General features: G+C 40.6%; 1 protein-coding gene across 2 annotated transcripts in view; it reads right to left on the bottom strand.

The window, feature by feature from the left end:
- epb41l4a (erythrocyte membrane protein band 4.1 like 4A) overlaps nucleotides 1–20,904 on the bottom strand; it is a 304,833-nt gene that overhangs the window by 146,863 nt on the left and 137,066 nt on the right. For both annotated transcript variants that reach the window (XM_060844451.1, XM_060844444.1), the window contains exons 5-7: nucleotides 11,263–11,341; nucleotides 9,735–9,832; nucleotides 8,971–9,091 (exon numbers count right to left, since the gene is read on the bottom strand). In XM_060844451.1, coding sequence (XP_060700434.1) covers nucleotides 8,971–9,091; nucleotides 9,735–9,832; nucleotides 11,263–11,341 — 298 coding nt within the window. The remainder of the gene's footprint in view (nucleotides 1–8,970; nucleotides 9,092–9,734; nucleotides 9,833–11,262; nucleotides 11,342–20,904) is intronic.

A 20,904-nucleotide genomic window follows, 5' to 3' on the forward strand; every position in this document is an offset into this window, starting at 1 on the left:
GAGCCAGCTCTGTTTTCCTGGCCTCCTAATTGCCATTATTTAAGAAAACCAATGAATAAGCATCAACCTGCCTGGTTTAAAATTCAAATAATGCTTGGCAGTTAACAACTGATGCTATAGTAACATGTCTATCAATCAGAGCCCACTTGTCAATAAATCTGCACTCACCTATCATACTGGAAAGGTTGATTTCTGGTTTGCTTTCTTCCAAATTTGAATGTAAATATTTAGTGGCAGTAGACTAATAAAGTGTAACTCTCTCCTCATTAAATTAAAACAAAGAATTGTTTATGCTCTAATGGTCTCATGTGACCTCTTCTGAATCCCATTCAATTAAGATCTTTGCCACTGATTTCAGTTCCCAGTTCAAAATAGACCACTCCAGAATAAGTATACTTGGAAATGTATTCAACATTGCTGTCTGGGCATTGAATGTGCCAGTTACCTGGCAAATAAGTTACCTTCACTGATAGTTGTCCAGAGCAATTACACTTCACAACCTGATTTGCCCAACTCCTTTATCGATTTTGTGTTTCTAATTTGAATAGTTAGATTTTGTTTTACCTTTACATTGAAATTTCTTGTGAATTGTGCTGATGTGCATGAGGTTAAATACTTAGACAAGATGCACCCTTTTTCAGCTATCCTGTGAGGTAGACTGTGGCTAAATGTATTCACCCTAAAGACTAACATATATATTTTCCTAATAACAGTGTTGCGAAGTAACGAAGACATATTTACTCATGCAATATACAATTTTGTGCTCAAAAACCACAAAATCCATGCAACTTGTTTCAATTAGATGGTGCTTCAATGGTTCCCTGTGGTCTAAAACAGAATGGCAACCTGTATGTTTTTTCTTGTTAGCAGGTGGAGACTATTTTGAATGCTTTATTCCATAAGACCATAAGACATAGGACCAGAAATTAGGCCATTCAGCCCATCGAGTCTGCTCCACCATTCAATCAAAGCTGATAAGTTTCTCAACCCCATTCTCCTGCTTTCTCCTGTAACCCTTGATACTCAAGAAACTATCACAGTTTTAAATATACTCAATGACCTGGCCTCCACAGCCTTATGTGGCAATGAATCCCATTGATTCACCACTCTCTGGCTGAAGAGGTTTCTCCTTATCTCCATTCTAAAAGGTCTTCCCATTCCTCTCAGGCTGTGCCCTCAAGTCCTAGTCTCTCTTACCAATTGAAACATCCTCCCAATGTCCACTCTGTCCAGGCCATTCAGTATTCCGTATGTTTCAATTAGATCCCCCTTCACTCTTCTAAAGTCCATCAAGCATAAACCCAGAGTCCTCAAGCATTCCTCATATGTTAAGCTTTTCATCCCTGGGACCATTCTCATGTACCTCCTCTGAACAGGCCAGTACATCATTCCTGAGATATGCAGTCCAAAACTGCACACAATACTCCAAATGTAGTCTGACCAGAACCTTAGAGGGCCTCAGAAGTATATCTCTGCTTTTATATTCAAGTCCTCTCAAAATATATGCCATCATTGTATTTGCCTTCCTAGCTACTGACTCAACCTGCAAGTGTACCTTGAGAGAATCCTGGACTAGAACTCTAAAGTCTCTTTGCACTTCAGATTTCTGAATTTTCTCCCCATTCCAGTAGCCAGAAGTACCCAATAGACAGTTATAATAGTTCACACTGGAATTTCTCACTTGCAAAGGGTCTTGTTCTGAGCAACTCTTTGTTCATGCTTACATTATTGATTCAATGTATCACTCATTACTTTCTGAAGGATACCTTCTGTTTCTGTGAAGTTTCAAGGGGTTCTGGATAACTACTCAAATTAGAAACACAATATCTATCAAGGAGTTGGGTAAATCAGGTCATGAAGTGTAATTGCTATGGACAAATAGCAACTAGGAGAAAGTGAGGACTGCGGATGCTGGAGATCAGAATCGAGGGTGTGGTGCTGGAAAAGCACAGCAGGTCAGGCAGCATCCAAGGAGCAGGAGAATCGACATTTTGGGCATAAGTCTGAAACATCGATTCTCCTGGTCCTTGGATACTGTCTGACCTGCTGTGTTTTTCCAGCACCACACGCCCGACATGGACAAATATCAGTAAAGGCAACTTATCTGTCAGATAACTGACATATTCAATGCCCAGACAGCAATATTGAGTACATTTCCAAATATACCTATTCTGGAGTGGCCTATTTTGAATTGGCATTCAAAATTAGTGCCAAAGTTCTTAACTGAATGGAATTCAGAAGAGATTGCATGAGACCATTACAGCATAAACAATTCTTTGTTTTAATTTAATGAGGACAGAGTCACATTTTAGTAGTCTGCTACCACTAAATATTTACATTCAAATGTGACGAATGGCTACTCGGACAAAGTACTGCACAGTTAGTGGCATAGAAAGGACAATATTTCATGATCGTTACCTTAGAGGGTAGTTTGGAAGAAACCAAACCAGAAACTCAACCTTTCCAGTCCTCAAATTTTGTCAGAATGGAGCAGCACAGATTGGCAGTGTTGAAATAACTATCAAATATCAAAGAATCTGGAATGTCTACAATAACTGCATATTACAAGTATTCATGGCTGCTTTCACAAGAAAATAAGAGCTTCTTAAGTGCCATTAGGAAGTTGTTTTAAGTTTAGCAAAACTAAAGTAGGCAAATAGGCAACTGAACAGGAATCTCAAAGCAAACCAGGTCACTACAAAAAATGAAAATGTATCTGAATAAATGGTAGCGATTATCAGGGCATCCATTTCTTTACTACAATACCAATTTTAAAAAAGCGACTTCCAGTTTCTGAAAAACTATTCTCATGCAGAGAAAAAAGGGAGAGTTTATAGTAGTTTCATCAGATATATATCTTGGTAAGAATGAGGTTGCCTGAAACAGGTCGAGATCCTATTTCTTTTATTTAACCAATTTTTCCTAATCAACCTGTTCAGAGATGTTACTATACACCTCTGGAGCAGAGCTGGACTCAAATTTGGGTCTCTTGGTCTGGGGCAAGGACGTTACTGCTGCACGACTTGAGGGCCCATGCTATTCCTTTCACAAGAGATGGAAAGACTCTTTTAAGGTGATTGAACTTCAGATAATATTACACAACACAAAAGCAAAATTATGGATGGCCAACCATTTGTAATAAAATGCCTAACAATATGTTACAAATGTGGTATTATTAGTATTTATAGCTAACAAACTTTCTATTCAGTCAGAATACCTCGGGGTCACTCCAGATGAAAGATCTGGAAACACATCCTGTTTACTTTACATTGTAACATTGTTAGAGATAAAATGGCAAAGTAAATAATGCAGAAGTAGTGCTGTCAAATGGCAAGCTCCATAAAACAAAAAGTGATTTAACCTACATCTGACAGGAGGACAAACTTGCTGGACACACAGCTGATCCATTCATTTTGGAACTAGGGTGTACAGAGAGAAGCTTATTCAGCTACAGTTTGATTGAACACACCGAGAAGACAAGATTATTTATATAGTATCTAATGTCCAAAATGCAATTTGGACAATGGATTAGTTTTGAATAAACGTCGCTTTAGATGTGGCAATATTTTTGCTGCAAAATATTTAGTAAGATTTATTACAACACCTATACATGACTGAGAGTTTCATGATTGGATATCATATTTATATTGTTACAAAATACTTTATATTTAATATTTATTGGAGGGCTTAAATTTTGAAGGAAATATTTGTTTTATAGACATTTGTCTTCCCTCCACAGATGCTGCCAGACTGCTGAGTTCTTCCAGCAAGTTCTGTTGTACATGAAAAGGTAGATGCTTTGCACTCAAAACCCTTCAGCTTAAAGCACCCTCCCCTTGTTCCCATACCTTCCTATCCTCACTCTCACAGGTCTCCCACAACCTGGGCACGGTAAGGGGTAAATGTAGGGGTATGGGTGGGTTGGGCTTCGGCGGGTCGGTGTGGACTTGTTGGGCCGAAGGGCCTGTTTCCACACTGTAAGTAATCTAATCTAATCTACCTCTACCTCTAGTTCTCCTCCAACAGCTCCCAAACCCCGCCAGCCCAGTCTTCCAGCTGTACCCAAATCTAGTGTCACGAAAATGTTCAAGCCTCAGAAAAGGTGGGGGAAATAGGAAGACGTGCCCTGACAATTTGGATCCGACTTGCCAAATAATCAGTAACCTATGCTCCCGTAGCATCAATTGCTGTGATTATTCAAAATTTGGCATTCTTGCATGTATCCTGATGAACACAAGACCACAGGCTTTGGTAACATGTACTTCTCGTATTAACGTTAAGCAATATTAAAACTAGAGAATACATAGCACAGAGAGAGGCTTTTCAGCCCTGCTGTCTCTATAAGAGTTAGTCAGCCCCATGCCTTATCTTTTCCCCATAAATCTGCAAGAGTTTCCTCTCCAGATAAATATCCCTTTCTCTTTTGAATGTTTATTGATGCTGTCTCCACCACCCTCTGAGTGCATTTCAGATCCTAACCCATCATTGTACTTTTCCACAGTTAAACACTGCTTCTTTTACCATCACCTGAAGTCAGTTCCTCTGGTTCTCAACCTAGAGAATGATAAGTCCCTATCCTCTCTGTTCATGCTCAAGGGGATAAAAGGTTATTGGGATATTCAAGAATGTAGAGTTGAAGTTAAAACCAGTTCAGCCATGATCTTGTTAAATGGTGGAGCAGGGTCAAAGGGCTGAGTGGCCGGCTCTTGTTCTTTGTATGTTTGTATGACTGCAGCAAGTACCAACCATGCTGTTAATTGGCTGCAGGCATCACCAGGCGGCTCAAAGTACCTTCCAAAACCACTGAAAGCAAGTCTGATACTCTTTTAAGGAAGGTGCTTTGTGGCTGCAGCTCAGAAATCTTCAGGAAGCGAATCTATCCTGGGAAAGAATGAAGATCAATACACAGAAGAATATTATTGAGAATGCGCAGTTAAATATTTGGTGCATTACGGTGCTTGCAAGAAACAGTGCATGTTCCTGCTTCAAAGAACACCAATAAACTGGTGAAAACACACTTTCCCTTTGATAAAACCATGCTGACCCTCAGATTACCTTCAGTTTTTCCAAATTAGTCCCATGTTCCCTTTAATGATCAATTCTATTACTTCCCCACGACAGATATCAAGCAAATTGGCATATAGTTTCCTATTTTTAGTCGGAGTAACCGGAATGCAAAGTACTGGGCTAATGGTAAGATTCTTGGTAGTGTAGATGAGCAGAAAGGTCTCGGTGTCCATGTACACAGATCTTTGAAAGTTGCCGCCCGGGTTGACAGGGTTGTTAAGAAGGCATATGGTGTTTTAGCTTTTATTAATAGAGGGATCGAATTCCGGAACCATGAGGTTATGCCACAGCTGTACAAAACTCTGGTGCAGCCACACATGGAGCATCGTGTACAGTTCTGGTCACCTCATTATGAGAAGGATGTGGAAGCTTTGGAAAGGGTGCAGAGGAGATTTACTAGGATGTTGCATGGTATGGAGGGAAGGTCTTACGAGGAGAGGCTGAGGGACTTGAGGCTGTTTTCATTAGAGACAAGAAGGTTGAGAGGTGACTTAATAGAGATATATAAGATATTCAGAGGGTTAGATAGGGTGGACAGGGAGACCCTTTTTCCAAGTATGGTGACGGTGAGCATGAGGGAGCATAGCTTTAAATTGAGGGGTGATAGATATAGGACAGATGTCAGAGGTAGTTTCTTTACTCAGAGTAGTAAGGGTATGGAATGCTTTGCCTGCAACGGTAGTAGATTCACCAACTTTAAATACATTGAAGTCATCATTGGACAACCATATGGATGTACATGGAATAATGTAGGTTAGATGGGCTTCAGATTGGTCTGAATGGTCGGTGCAACATCGAGGGCTGAAGGGTCTGTACTGCGCTGTAATGTTCTATGTTCTTGAAGGATAATATTTGCTCCTTTCCAGTCTGACAAAACCTTTCCAGAGTCCAATTAATTTTGAAAAATTAACACCAACATATTAGGCAGCTTTTTCTAGCCCCCAAGATTACGTGCATCCAGATCTTCAGAGTTGTCAGCCCATCAGTTTGCTCAATATCATTCTCTATGAGACTACCATTTTGCTGAGTTCCTCTCTCCCTTCCACCTTCTGATTTACAGCTATTGCTAGCTGTTACTATAAACAGTAACTACCTCAAAAACATTCTATGAAGTTTTCATTCAGACTATGACTGCAGTTTGATTTTCCAGACTGCTTCATCCCAGACTGAGTTCCAGAAGTTTGCTCCTGGCATTCTTGGCCTGAAACTCTTTGAGGCCATCTTCTAAAGCCATCTGTAATTTCCTATTTATAGCAAGTCAGCAACCTTCTACCAGCCATGTTGCAAGCTACAAGGATACACTGCAGGGGAGAACGAGGACAAGCAAAGACAGACATGAAGGGTGATTTATTGACTTTTGCATACAATATTGTCACAATGTTATACATGAAATTGGCTTGGAATATTTATTTCATAGTGGCTTTTATGTTTATGCTTTGGTCAAGTAGGCATTCAGATGATTAATGACCAAGAAGAGCTAAACTTGGAAATAAATAATAATGGCACTTAATTAAATAAAATAAAGTTTAAAGCCCAATGACAGAATTGCAGCATGAATTAGTTTGAAAATTAATTTATCAGGTCAATAATCAATTTTAAACACTGAAATATGAAAGAATGATGTACTGATTAAAATAGGCATACAAAGGTGATGGATGGAATATTAAAGGCAGGGTATTGTCGAATCAAAATGAAATTAATATACAAACCAAACACCCATTCCTACATTACAGAGGTGCTGAGGTTGGTAAATGAAGGATGGTGATAACACAGTAAGTATTGGAGTCACATTAGCTGTTAGTGACAGCCAAGGCAGGATGTGGCAGTCTATACTGTCGTCCTTCCTCTTCCTCATCCTCAGCAGATTCACTGATTGTAAGGGCAGTCCCCTCATGATGAAAGATCCTACGGTATGCACGAACAGTTCAGGCAGAGAGATGTTGGGCTGGATTTTCCAATTCTCACTCAGTTTGCTATTCCAACCCTTCTCTTTTTTTTCCACAAAAAGATAGAGAGCTTCACATTGTGGACAGGAGATTCGAGTCAGGGCTCCTTCAGAAATGCTGTATTCCATTCTCTCTCAGTTTCTCTCGTAGAGCAGAACTGTTAGGAAAGGGCACAGAATGCCCCGTTTACACAGCTGGGAACTGCTGAGGTCTGAAATTTGACACAATGGCTTAATGTGCATGCATTCTACACACGTGTGCATAGATTGTGCACTAGATTCATGAGTCATGTGATCAAGGGACGGCTTGTGCCCCTCTTTCACTAGTGTTTACTTTGGTGTACTCGTTCAAATACAGCTAGCACAGCACACTACTGCGAAGGTCTTGGACATTGACTTTGTGATTCTCTGCCTCGTTTTCCACTGAAGCATAGATTTCTTACACATTGCTTCTTGATGGGGTTCAAGTAGTAGAACTGATTCCTGAACACACTGGACTGACAAGACCTTCTGCTAAAATCTTTTACACATTTTCCTCCTTCTCATCCAACACTTAGAAGCTTGTCTGTCATATTTCAGGATACTGCTGTACCTAAGCCAAGGAGCAATTAATTTGTTCAGAAACCTTAATGGTAAGAAAAAGACCTTCAGCACTTGTCACATCATTACCTTTTGCAACAGACTCTATCAAAGAGTTACAGAAAACATTAAACACCTGTACAAATTGTAACAATAGCAGCGCAACAAAATCAACCAGCCCCAACCAGTAAGCAGTTGATGGTCTCCTTAAGTAGCACTAGGAAGTTGCAGGAGCCTCCCTGCTATTAACCATGTGTTCATCAAAGGGAGAGCATTGAATTGTGCATTGAGCTTCAAAATGGCACAATTAGCTTCAAATTGTTCTTGCACATTTATTATTGCCATGAATTTCTTACATGTTTTTCTTGGGATGCGGGTGAAACTGACTCAACCAGCATTTATTGCCTATCTCTAACTACCCTAGAGAAGCTGGTGGGGAGCTGCTTTCTAAACTTGCTGCAGATCCATGGGTTCCAATGGTGTTGCTGAGAAGGGAGTTTCAGGGTTTTGACCCACTGACAGTGAAGGAACGACAAGAACTTGCAGATGGTGGTTCTCCCATGTATTTGCTGCCCATGGCCATCTAGGCAGTTTGGAAGGTGTTGCCTAAGAATCTTTGGTGAATTTCTGCTGTGCATCTTTTAGATGCCACATCCTGCTGCGACTGAGCATTGGTGGTGGTGGGAGTCATTGTTTGTGGATGTGGTACAAATTAAGCAGATTACTTTGCTCTGGATGGAGGCAAATCTCTTGAGTGCTATTGGAGCTGAACTCATCCAGGACATTGGGGAGCATTTTGACATATTTCAGAATTACACTTGTAAATAGTGGACATGCCTTAGGGAGTCAGAAAGTGAGTTATTCTGCAGGATTACCAGCCTCTGGCCTGCTGTTCTAGCCACTGTATGTACATGACTAGTCCAGTTCAGTTTTTGGACAATGGTAAACCCCAGAATGTTGATAATTGTGGATTCAGTGATGGTAACGCCATTGAATGTCAAGGACCATGGTTAGATTCTCCCTTGCTGGAGATGATCATAGCCTGTCATTTGTGTAGAATGAATGTTACATGCCACTTGTCAGCCCAAGCCTGGATATTGTCAAAGTCCTGTTGTATTTAAACATGGAGTGCTTCAGCATCTGAGGAGTTGCAAATGGTGCTGAACATTATGTGATCATCAGCAAGTGTTTGTCACAGCTGAGTCTCCTATTATTACAATTCTTCAAGTCATTAATGTAAACAACTTCAGTTAATAATTGTGAAAAAATATTCTAATACATATTTCTTGCTGGTTACAGAAACTCTTGTGGACTTTCTGAAATTAGCTAATACTCCCTGAAGCCTAATTTGTTTGCTGTGAAAAACAGAATGCCCCTACCTTAATGCTTTATGGAATTGTTCTATTGCTTCTTCAAGGTCCTCCTTCTGATCAGGAACAAATCGATATTCAGACACATAACCTGCTGTGTGTTTATAAGGGTCATAGTCTCCAAGTTCAGCTAAACAGGAAGAAAATAATATTTGATCATATTTTTGCACCAACATTTACAACCAATGTAATTAATTAGTCTTACTGTTGTAACGAGAACTGTGGGATTCATTTCATATTTACATATTTAGGTATAAATCATGGACTATGGACTTTAAGCTTTCTAATTCTAACAGCAATTTCTGTTTTTGACTCATGCTTTAATTTCTAAATTAACCTCAATTGTTCCAATTGTACATTGTTTTAAAAAATGGCTTTAGATCTCATGTCTGTGATTATATCGCCACGGCAAATTGACACTTCAACACTACTACATGCAATACTTATAATGTCTCATTGTACTGGGATATGTCGGCCTGGACTTTCAGCTTCTATGCTCCTGCTACATAAAGGGAACAGGAAATTTTAGCCCCAATCCATGGTCTTCTGACTATTGTGTGTAGGAGTAGCATATGACTGATTAACAACAGCAATGAACAGAAACTCCAAGCAAATTATTTCTCTTGCAAATGGAATTCACTTTTCTCCACATTAGAGTTAATTTTTACAGACACGTAATTGTTATCATCATAGAAACAGTGTTCTTCATTAAAGCTCATGCAATATATATATTTTTTAAAGTATATATGTTAAAGTAAGACAGGCACACTTACACTGGATAGCATAAGCACCCAGTTGAGAGGCAATATCTAAAGGACAGGGCAGCCGACCTTGGAGAACATCCTGTTTGACCTGCAGAAAAAACTGATATCTAAAACGAGAACAAGAAAGTTATCAGTAAAGACATTTTTAAAACTGAATTCCATCCAGTGCATCCACATTTTTGATAAATCAACCTATAATTGGAATACATCTGGTCAAAGCTGAGTCAGGTATTTGACAAAAGGAACTCACACAAACATTGGCTAGGATTTAAGCCCCAAGGGTCTTGGCCATCAGTTGGAGATGTGCAGGGTGTCCAACATTGTTTTTTCTTCAGGAACCTGATGTGACTGCAATCAAGCATTTCCATGGGCCATGTCAAACTACCCTCTCAGCACCTGTAGAATTTAGCTCTCTAAGACAGTAATTTCACCCCTAACAATCAGAAGCTAACAGTGCTTCAAATTGGACAGTGCCTCTGTGAACAGTGGCCATTGCTGGTATTACAGTGGGGCCTTCGCCAGAGTTCACCAATAGATACCTGGAGAGAGGAAAGTGCAGGGTGGGATCATGGTCACAGAGATGGGATTGCTTACAAGAAGAGGGGTGACAGTAGTAAGGGCAGTGGGGGTTGACTTTCCGTGGGAACCCCTTCCACATCTGATACTGTAGCAGATCATTATCGGGGACCTATTCTTAATTCTGTGGCTGATTAAAGAATCAAAAGTGTTTTCTGTGAACAAATTGCTCCAGTATCATTATCCTCACAGAGACCATTTTGGATGTTTTAACTAAATAAGTAAAAATGATTGCATGAGTGAAATTTAATGACTCATGATTTCTAAACTCAAAAACCTTTTGTCTCTACACAGTGCATATCCCTCTATTCCCTGTCTATTCATAATTTTGTCAAAATGCCTCTTAAATGTATCCACCTCCACCACCTCCTCTGGTAGCCCATTCTAGGCACTTACCACCCTCTGTGTTAAAAATGTACCTCTTTGACCTCCTTCAAACTGATCCCCTTTTACCTTAAATCGATGTCCTTAGTAAATTACAATTCTACCCTGAGAAAAAGATTTCAACTATCCATTCTATTAATGCCTCTCATAATTTTGCAAACTTCTATTAGGTCACCCCTCATCCTTCGATAGTCAGGTGAAAACAAACCAAGTTTGTCCAATCTCTCCTAATAGCTAATACCCTCCAAACCAGACAACATCTTGGTCAGCCATTTCTTGTCTCTCTCCCGGAGAGTTTGGAAGCCAGGGTCTCCATGTGATCCTGGGGTGTGGTGTGGTTTGTGCCCTTAAAGGAGGGATCCACAGAGTTTACTGGGTGGCTAGACCCTGTCCATTAATGGTGCAGTGCCAGTGGCTATGAGATGTGGTACTTAAGTGACTTAATTAGTGTTAGAGCAGGAAGGCTGTTTGCAAGCTTTTCTGCCCCAGACAGGAACAGAGGGAGAGCTTTGGGAACTCCAGTTTGGTTTAGTCATTTATAATGTAACAAGCAAAGTTCATGTTTACATCTCATTACCTTGTTATTTCTTCTTTTAGTTTACAAGGATCTTCTGCATAGAACTTTACACCAAAATATAGTGTGTATGGTGGGCCAGCTAGAAGAAAAGAAATTTTGAAATAGAATGCAATACATTTATATATTAATGCTTTTAAACTTAAACATTTTAATGCGTCCATATGTACATTAAACTACAGTATCTGGAAATACTCATGAATTGCAAGGAATAGCTTTCAATATGAACAAAGAATGAAAACCTGTATAGAATAGGCCCTTCGGCCCACCAAGACTGTGTCTATACTTGATGCCTTCCTAAACTAAAAACATTTTATGTCAACATGGCCCATATCCCTCTAATCCTGCCTATTCATGTGTCTGTCAAGTTGCATATTAAATATTGCTATTATATCCATCTCTACCATCTCTCTCTAGCAGCGCATTCCAGACACTTACTATTCTTTATGTACAAATCTTGCCTCTCACAGTAAGTTTAAGTTTTAAATCTATGTCCCCTAGTAGTTGCCGTTTCTCTGGGAAAAAGACTCTGCCTATCCATTCTATCCATGTCTCTTATAATTTTGTAAACTTCTTTCAGGTGGTACCCATCCTTCAACATTCAAGTGAAAAGAAGTCACATTTGTCCAATCTCTCCTCATCGCTAATACCCTCCAAACCAGGCATCATCCAAGTAAACCTCTCCAAAGCCTCCATGTCCTTCATGTTGTGTGGCGACCAGAACAATATACAATCTTGAAAATGTGATCTAACTACAGTTCTATCCAGCTGCAAAATGACTTGCCAATTTTTATGCTGTATGCCCTGACCAATGAAGACAAGCATGCTATACGTCTTATTGACCACCTTTGTACAACCACTTTCAGAGAACTGTGGACCTGTACACCTAGCTCCCTCTGTATGTTGAAGCTACTAAGGATTCTGCCATCTACTGTACAGATCTTCCAAAATGCATCACCTCGCATTTGTTTAGATTTAAACTCCATCTGCCATTCCATAGCAAATTAATTGGACCAATTGATAAATGATGAGATCGCCATATTGTTCAAAATCATATCATTAAGTGAATATATAGGTTCAATTAAACTTGCCTCCACTATAATTCCCAGACAGTGCATTCCACACCCTAATGACTCACTATGTGAAAATATTTTGTCTCACATCACATTTACTCCTTTTGCCCTGCATCTGTTTTTCTGTTTTAGGTGCTTATCAATTTCCTTTTACAGACAAAGAGCTAGTTATCTCATGATGTTTGCATTGGGTTCTGTTAGCTCCCTTTTGCTATCCTTTCATAATGGAATTTCGTAGAGAAGGAAGTCTCTCAGCCAATCGAACCCATGGCAGATTCCCGCAAGACAAAATTAATTAGTCCCATTCTCTGCCCATAGAAAGGTTATGGCACAGAAAGAGGCCTTTCAGCTCATCCTGTCTACACCAGCTCTTCAAATGAGCATCATTACCTATTGCTAATTTCCTACCTATCCCCCATACCCTTGTGCATTGTTTTAATCCAAATCATCATCCAATGCCTTCTTGAATGCTTCAATTGAACCTGCCTCCACCACAGTTTCCAGGCAGTGCATTCCACACCTGAACTACTCACTACATGAAAAAGTTCTATCCTTGCATTGTATTTGCTCCTTTTGCCTTGCATTTGTTTCTCCTCCTTAGCAGCTTATCCAATTTTCTTTTAAAAGGGACAGTTAATTCGGTCTCTGCCAATCTTTCAAGCTGTGCACGCCAGGTCAGAATCACATGCAGTGTGAAAACATTTTCCTCCTGGCACCTTTGGTGTTTCTGCAAATAACTTAAATAAATGTCTTCCCATTCTTCATCCATCAATTGAACAGTTTTTTTCTCCATCTACTCTGCCTAAAGCCTGAATGATTTTAAAAAGTTAACCTCTCAACCTTCTGTACTCTCAGGAGAACAATCTCAGCTTCATTTCTGGATCTATCCTCAAATTATTTGTACATTTCCTGTAAAGACTTCAGGTATTTCCTGAGATGTGGTACCTAAAATTGAACACAATGCTCCAGTTGAGGCAAAAGCAGTGTTTTATAATTTACTTAGTTTAGCATTATATACTTTTGTTTAAAAAGCCATGATCCCATCTGCTTTATCAACAAACTTTTCCACTTGTCCAGGCTTTTCAACAATTTAAGCACATGCACTCTCCACGTCTCCCTGCTCCTACACAATTCTTTAGAATCATATCCTCTGTTTTATATTTCCCATGCTTCCCATGGGAATTCATTTCGCATTTATCTGCATTAAAATTTCCACTTATTCAATCAGTTATATGCTTTATGTCTGTGACTATCCTCCTCATGGTTCACAACAATAAATTCCATAAGATAATGATCATAAGAAGTAAGAGTACGAGAAATCCTTTTTTCTGATCCGAGGAGGTTGACCACTCAATGGCCAATCTGATTCTGACCATAACTCCATTTTTCTGCCTGCTGTACCCTTCCCTTGCACCCCCATTAACTTGATGACCGCATCAATCAGTCTTGAAAATATTCAAAGTTCAAACCTCCATTGCTCTTTGTGGAAGAGAACTCCAAAGCCTGATAATACTCTGATGAGAGAAAACAAATTCTTCCTCATAATAAAGAATCCCATAGATGAGAGTGACCATAACATAACAGAATTTCAAATTTCATTGAATTGAAATTTGAAAAATGGACATCTAAAACTGATGTTATAAGCATAAAGATTGGTAATCAATGGGTTTTCTAAAAAAAAAATCCCTTTCATGGGATCTGGGCATTGCTAGCAACCCAACTGCCCTTGGATTTAGTGGCATGCTAGGTCATTTCAGAAAACAATTAACAGTCAATCACATTGAATACACATGAAGATAAATTGTACTGGAAAGGTTAGAACAACAGCAAGATGTCAGGGAAGCAGTGACAAACACTTAAGATAGTTCACAATTTTAAACAAAAATGTATTCTATTGAAAAGGAAAAACTCTACCAAAGGATGCCTTATTCATATCTAACCATGCAAGTAAAGGATGATATCCTATTAAAAGAACGGGCATAGAATTTTGTGAGACCAAAAGATTAGAAGCATTTCAAAAGCCAGCAACTAATAAAGTTAGAAGTGGAGTATGAGAGAAAAAAAAAGCAAGAAATCGAAAACAAATGGTAACAGTTTTCATGTGAAAATAAAAAGGAAAGGAATAGCTAAAGTGAGCCTTAGTTCCTTAGATGGAGAGACTTACAAATTGATAACGGAAAACAAAGAAGTTGCATCAACTTTGACTAAATACTTCATACTCATCTTCACAGTAGAAGAGGCAAAATGCATATCAGTGCTAATGGAAAATGAAGAGGCAAAATGGAAGGATGAATTTAAAACAATCATAATCATTGAGAAAACTAATTGGACAAAGGGATTACTAGTCCCTGGAACTGAAGGTTTGCATCATTGGGTCTGAAAAGAAGTAGATTCAGGGACAGTGGATGCATTTGGTTCTAATCTACCAAAACTCCCTTGATTCTGGAAAGGTGTAGTGGATTGGAAAACTACAAACTCAACATATAATATAATTCAGGTTGAGACAAGTAACATTTAAAAAGAAGGCCACACACGTTGTTATAAACAGTTGAACTATGCCATAAAAAGCAAGCTTTATTGTATATAAAAGACATAAACAAAACAAGCACTATTAACCTAACAATATGGCCAGATATTATGCAGATACTATTACTTATTTCCTCCAAAGTGTCTTTTACTTTATGATATATTAGAGATATTTGCTTGTCTGGACCACCTAAATATATGCCTCAGTTCGCTAGCAAGTACTTTAATTCTTACCAGTTGTAGGTCTCTTCATAGGTTTAAACAATGTTAGAATTAGAATTAGGTATAATTGTCACGTGTACTCAAATACAAGGGTACAGGAGAGCAATGAAAAGTATAGAAAGTCACCATTCGTGGCACCATCTTAGGTACAAAGTCTTAGGTATAAAGGAGAAAAATAAAGAAATACAGTTACAGTCGCTCTATGTTGGGCTTTCATCATGAGGGCACTCTCTCCCCGCACTGTGCCCACACTCTCCCCCGTACTGTGCCCACACTCTCCCCCGCACTGGGGCCACACTCTCCCCCCACACTGAGCCCACACTCCTGAGGAAGGCACACTCTCCCCCACACTGAGCCCTCACTCCTGAGGAAGGCACACTCTCCCCCGCACTGAGTCCTCACTCCCAAAGAGGGCACACTCTCTCACATTGAGCTGAGTTCCTTACCACCAACTGCCACTTGGGCTGACCAGACACTGCACCATCAACCATCGAAGTCCCACTGGCCCCAGCCACTGCCGGACATATTTATTCTATTCTTTCATTCAAAGAGGGCATCACTGGTTTGGCTAGCATTTACTGCCCAACCCTAGTTGCTGGATTCCAGATTGTGATGCTATCGCCACCATGACTGTGCTCTCCCTAGAAGGTATGTGAAAAAAAACTAAAGAAATTTTAAAAATAGAAAAATAGATGAGAAAAGAAGAAAGAAAAGGAAAAGCAGACAGTGGACAAACTCCAGGCTCAAGAGACCTCACATTGTCTATCCCGTCGCTGTCATCTTACTGTGCAGCACCATTTGCAGATCCTCAGATACTGAAACAGTCCATATTCAAATGCCAGACCTGGACACTGGCAAGTAACATTTCCACCACACAAATTCCAGGCCATGACCTTCTTCAAGAAGGAAGAATCTAACCACTCCCCTTGACATTTTATGGTATTACCATTACTGAATCCTAAATTATCAACACTGTGAAAATTACCATTGACCAGAAACTGACTGGATTAGTCATCTAAGTACTGTCATTAGAGAAATGGATGAGAGGATAGGAATCCTGCAGTGAGTAACTCATCTCCTGACACCCCAAAGTCTGTCCACAAAGCACAAATCAGAAGTTTGTAGGAACACTTTCCACTTCCCTGGATATGCTTACCTCCAAAAACACTCAAGAAACTTGACACCATTTAGGCTAAAGCAGTCCATTTGACTCAGACCACATCCAGAACATTCATTCCTTCCTTTGCTGATGCACAGTAGCATCAGTGTATACAGTCTGAAAGATGCACTGCATAAACTCACCAAGGCTCCATTGGCAGCACTCTCTAAACCCATCACCTTTACAATTTAGAAGAACCATGGCAGCAAACACATTCAGTAGCTGCAAGTTCCCCTCTATGCTGTATAGCAACCTGACTTGGAAATATATTGCTGTTCCCTCAGTGCCATTGGGTCAAAATGTTGGAACTTCTCCCTAATGGCATTGTAGCTCTTCCTACAATAAATAGACTGCAGTAGTTCAAGAAGGCAGCTCACCACCACCTTCTCAAGGGCAACTAAGGGTGGGCAATAAATGCGAGCCTAACCAGTGATGCCCACATTGTATGAACGAATAGAAAGGTAAAAACAATGACTGCAGATGCTGGAAACAAGATTCTAGAGTAGAGTGGTGCTGGAAAAGCACAGCAGTTCAGGCAGCATCTGAGGAGCAGGAAAATTAATATTTCTGGCAAAACCCTTCATCAGGTATTTCAGTAGGTATTCCACTCTACTCCTAAATGAATAGAAAGAGCTGGCTCAAAGGTAAAAGACAGAGGGTGGTGGTGAAGGGTTGTTTTTCAGGCTAGAGGCCTGTGACCAGTGGAGTGCCACAAGGATCGGTGCTGGGTCCTCTACTTTTTGTAACTTACATAAGTGATTTGGATGCGAGCATAAGAGGTACAGTTAGTAAGTTTGCAGATGACACCAAAATTGGAGGCGTAGTGGACAGCGAAGAGGGTTACTTCAGATTACAATAGGATCTGGACCAGATGGGCCAATGGGCTGAGAAGTGGCAGGTGGAGTTTAATTCAGATAATTGCGAGGTGCTGCATTTTGGGAAAGCAAATCTTAGCAGGACTTATACACTTAACGGTAAAGGTCCTAGGGAGTGTTACTAAACAAAAAGACCTTGGAGTGAAGGTTCGTAGCTCCTTGAAAGTGGAGTCACGAGTAGATAGGATAGTGAAGAAGGCGTTTGGAATGCTTTCTTTTATTGGTCAGTGTATTGAGTACAGGAGTTGGGAGGTCATGTTGCAGCTATACAGGACGCTGTTGGATATTGCAGTTCTGGTCTCCTTCCTATCAGAAAGATGTTGTGAAACTTGAAAGGGTTCAGAAAAGATTTGCAAGGATGTTGTCAGAGTTCGAGGATTTCAGCTATAGGGAGAGGCTGAACAGGTTGGGGCTGTTTTCCCTGGAGCGTTGGTGGCTGAGGGGTGACTAGATTAGATTACTTACAGTGTGGAAACAGGCCCTTCGGCCCAACAAGTCCACACCGACCCACCGAAGCGCAACTCACCCATACCCCTACATTTTACCCCTTACCTAACACTACGGACAATTTAGCATGGCCAATTCACCTGACCTGCACATCTTTGGACTGTGGGAGGAAACCGGAGCACCCGGAGGAAACCCACGCAGACACGGGGAGAACGTGCAAACTCCACACAGTCAGTCGCCTGAGTCGGGAATTGAACCCGGGTCTCAGGCGCTGTGAGACAGCAGTGCTAACCACTGTGCCACCGTGCCACCCATGACTTACAGTGTGGAAACAGGCCCTTCGGCCCAACAAGTCCACACCGACCCGCCGAAGCGCAACCCACCCATACCACTACATTTACCCCTTACCTAACACTACGGGCAATTTAGCATGGCCAATTCACCTGACCCGCACATCTTTGGACTGTGGGAGGAAACCGGAGCACCCGGAGGAAACCCACGCAGACACGGGGAGAATGTGCAAACTCCATACAGTCGGTCGCCTGAGTTGGGAATTGAACCCGGGTCTCAGGCGCTGTGAGACAGCAGTGCTAACCACTGTGCCACCGTGCCGCCCTAAACCTTATAGAGGTTTACAAAATTATGAGGGGCATGGATAGGGTAAATAGACAAAGTCTTTTCCCTGGGGTTGGCAAGTCCAGAATTAGAGGACATAGGTTTAGGGTGAGAGGGGAAAGATATAAAAGGGACCCAAGGGGCAACTTTTTCACAGAGGGTGGTACGTGTATGGAATGAGCTGCCAGAGGAAGTGGTGGAGGCTGGTACAATTGCAACATTTAAAGAGACATTTGGATGGGTTTATGAATAGGAAGGGTTTGGAGGGATATGGGCTGGGTGCCGGCAGGTGGGACTAGATTGGGTTGGGATATCTGGTCGGCATGGACGGGTTGTACTGAAGGATCTGTTTCCATGCTGTGCATTTCTATGACTAACTAAGAAAGAGGCATTGCTGAAACTGATTCTGGGGTATTAGGTGGACAAAATTGGCCCGTGTATATGGGACAGGAGATTTAGATTAGTAACAGAAAAGAGGAAAGAATAATTTGAAGTAGAATTTCAATATTGTACAAGGGCTTAATTCAATGCTCTGAGAGGGGATCTAGCCTAGATAAAATAGAATCGAAGTTTGACAGAAAAAACTTTAACAGAACAACAGCTGATACTTAAGGGACCATTTCAGATACAGGCAAGGTACATTGCAATACAGACTAAAGGTAAAGGAGCGAAACTAATTCACTAGATGATGAGGCACATAGGGAATATAATGAAACACTAAAAGAGCACGTATGATGCATGTCAGGTAAATGCTTTGAATGAGAAACAAGCCAAATGCAATTAGTTGAGAGGAGAGGTGGAGTGAAAGAAAAAGGCTGGCAAAGAGAATATGAGAATAGATTTGGCAGCTCTAATAAAGATGAATCCAAAATCTTCTATTGGCATGTAAAAAGTAAGTAGGTACGTCCCATTGGTTACAAAGAGAGGTGCAATACAAAGCTAGATTTCTTCATGAGTATTTTCTCCTTAAATAGTGTTTTGTTTTACAAAGGAAGAGGATGCTGACAATATTTCAGAAGAAGCATAAGTTCACCCAGAGCCATCTCAATCATGGCACAAAACTTGCCTCCAGGTTAAAATCAAAACATTGATGAATATTACGCACATCTCTATCTTTGTCTCCCTTTGTAGCTTTCGTTTATTTTTCACTACCATTACCTAAACAAGATGGTGAATGGGCAAACTAGTGGCAGGATTCAGTAATTATTGGAGATGTGTGTAGTGATTGTATGAGTTCTCTGTTTGGAGATGTTAATCTGGTCCAATCAGGGAGTTCTGGTTGACATGAATGTGTGAAAGTCATGGATATTGAAAGGCTGAATGCCTGACTTATGACAGGCAGTGCTATTGTCAAAGGTTATGCATTTGTAAATAAAGGGTGATTGATGATGGGATGCTGTAATTTCAATGTGCAACCGCTATCTGCATAGACTCCATTTCCAATTTCCTCTTCCTTCCTGTGTTGAAGTATTCAGCCCTACACTGCAGTTTCCCCTCTTCTTAGAGGTAAGCGTCAGAATATAACCGGTGGAGAATAGTTCCTATAAAACTGCCTTTTAATGCTGTGGCACAGTTTACTGACAGACCACTTCCAACATGAATTTAAACTTAATTTACGCTGACCTTCAGATTACCTCCATATTTCATTTCTAGAAGATAGAAAACCAATTTATTTCCACATGAGCTAGAAGCAGGGAGATACAGATTAAACCAGAATGCTGTCATTCTGCAGGAAGCGCTCAAAACCAAGTAATGATTCAAAGCAACTTGTAGAAATATTGATATTTAGTTGTAGTTGTGACTTGAAAGTAGGGTCATTGTGGGTTGGAAGCCTCAGGATTTTAGCTTCTTCTTTTGTATTGGGGAGAATGTGAAAATAAAAAATTTGCTTTGCCACTCATTTAGTATGAAATGGCTCCTTTCAAAAACATGCACAGACTAGATTCTGCTGCACAGCACAAGCCCCTGAATGTGTTGTGTTAGAATTCAGACAACAGTTCTAGTATTTTAATCTTTTTCATTCTGGAACAAAAGGGCTTACATTTCAGAAAGTGGTATAGTTGAGTGATATGAGACACTGAATTAAGACGCAGTGTTACACATTCAACTTCAGTGATGTCAGGAGAACACCTGTACCCTGACAATTTGAAACCATAAATATTTTGTGGCAGGCATTACTTAGACAGTAGAGTTAAAGATTGCTTAGCGAGAGATCCAATATGGCGGTGATCTAGGAAGATCACATTGCACACCACCACACGGCAGCACAAGTGGGACGAAGTTGTAATCCATCCTACCCAGATCACTGCGATATCCTGGGACTCTAGAAAGATTGTGGAGTCCCAGAAAACTGTCAGGGAGCAATTTACCTCGGTTTTCACCATCCGGGATGGCCGAAGAAGGGAGAAGCTATGTCCGAGGGCAGACCCGCGGCTCAGCCTGCAGGATCCTTGGACTCGATTATCTACCAGGTCCTGGTAAGGGAGCCCAAAAAATCTCGCAAGATGTTGGGCAAGCAGATAGAGGAGAAGCTGGCCCCGATCTCTATTCTGCTGCAGAGACCTGGAGAAATGAATGGATGAGGTAGAACACAAAGTCACAGTGGTGGAAGCTGACAGCAATTCCTCCAAGGATAGGAGACACAGGTCCGTAATTTGCTTGACCAGATTGATGACCTCGAGAACAGGGGCAGGAGGAAAAATATTCAGATCGTCGGTCTGCCGGAGGG

The sequence above is a fragment of the Hemiscyllium ocellatum genome, chromosome 2 (genome assembly GCF_020745735.1).
Source record: "Hemiscyllium ocellatum isolate sHemOce1 chromosome 2, sHemOce1.pat.X.cur, whole genome shotgun sequence".
Classification (NCBI taxonomy): domain Eukaryota; kingdom Metazoa; phylum Chordata; class Chondrichthyes; order Orectolobiformes; family Hemiscylliidae; genus Hemiscyllium; species Hemiscyllium ocellatum.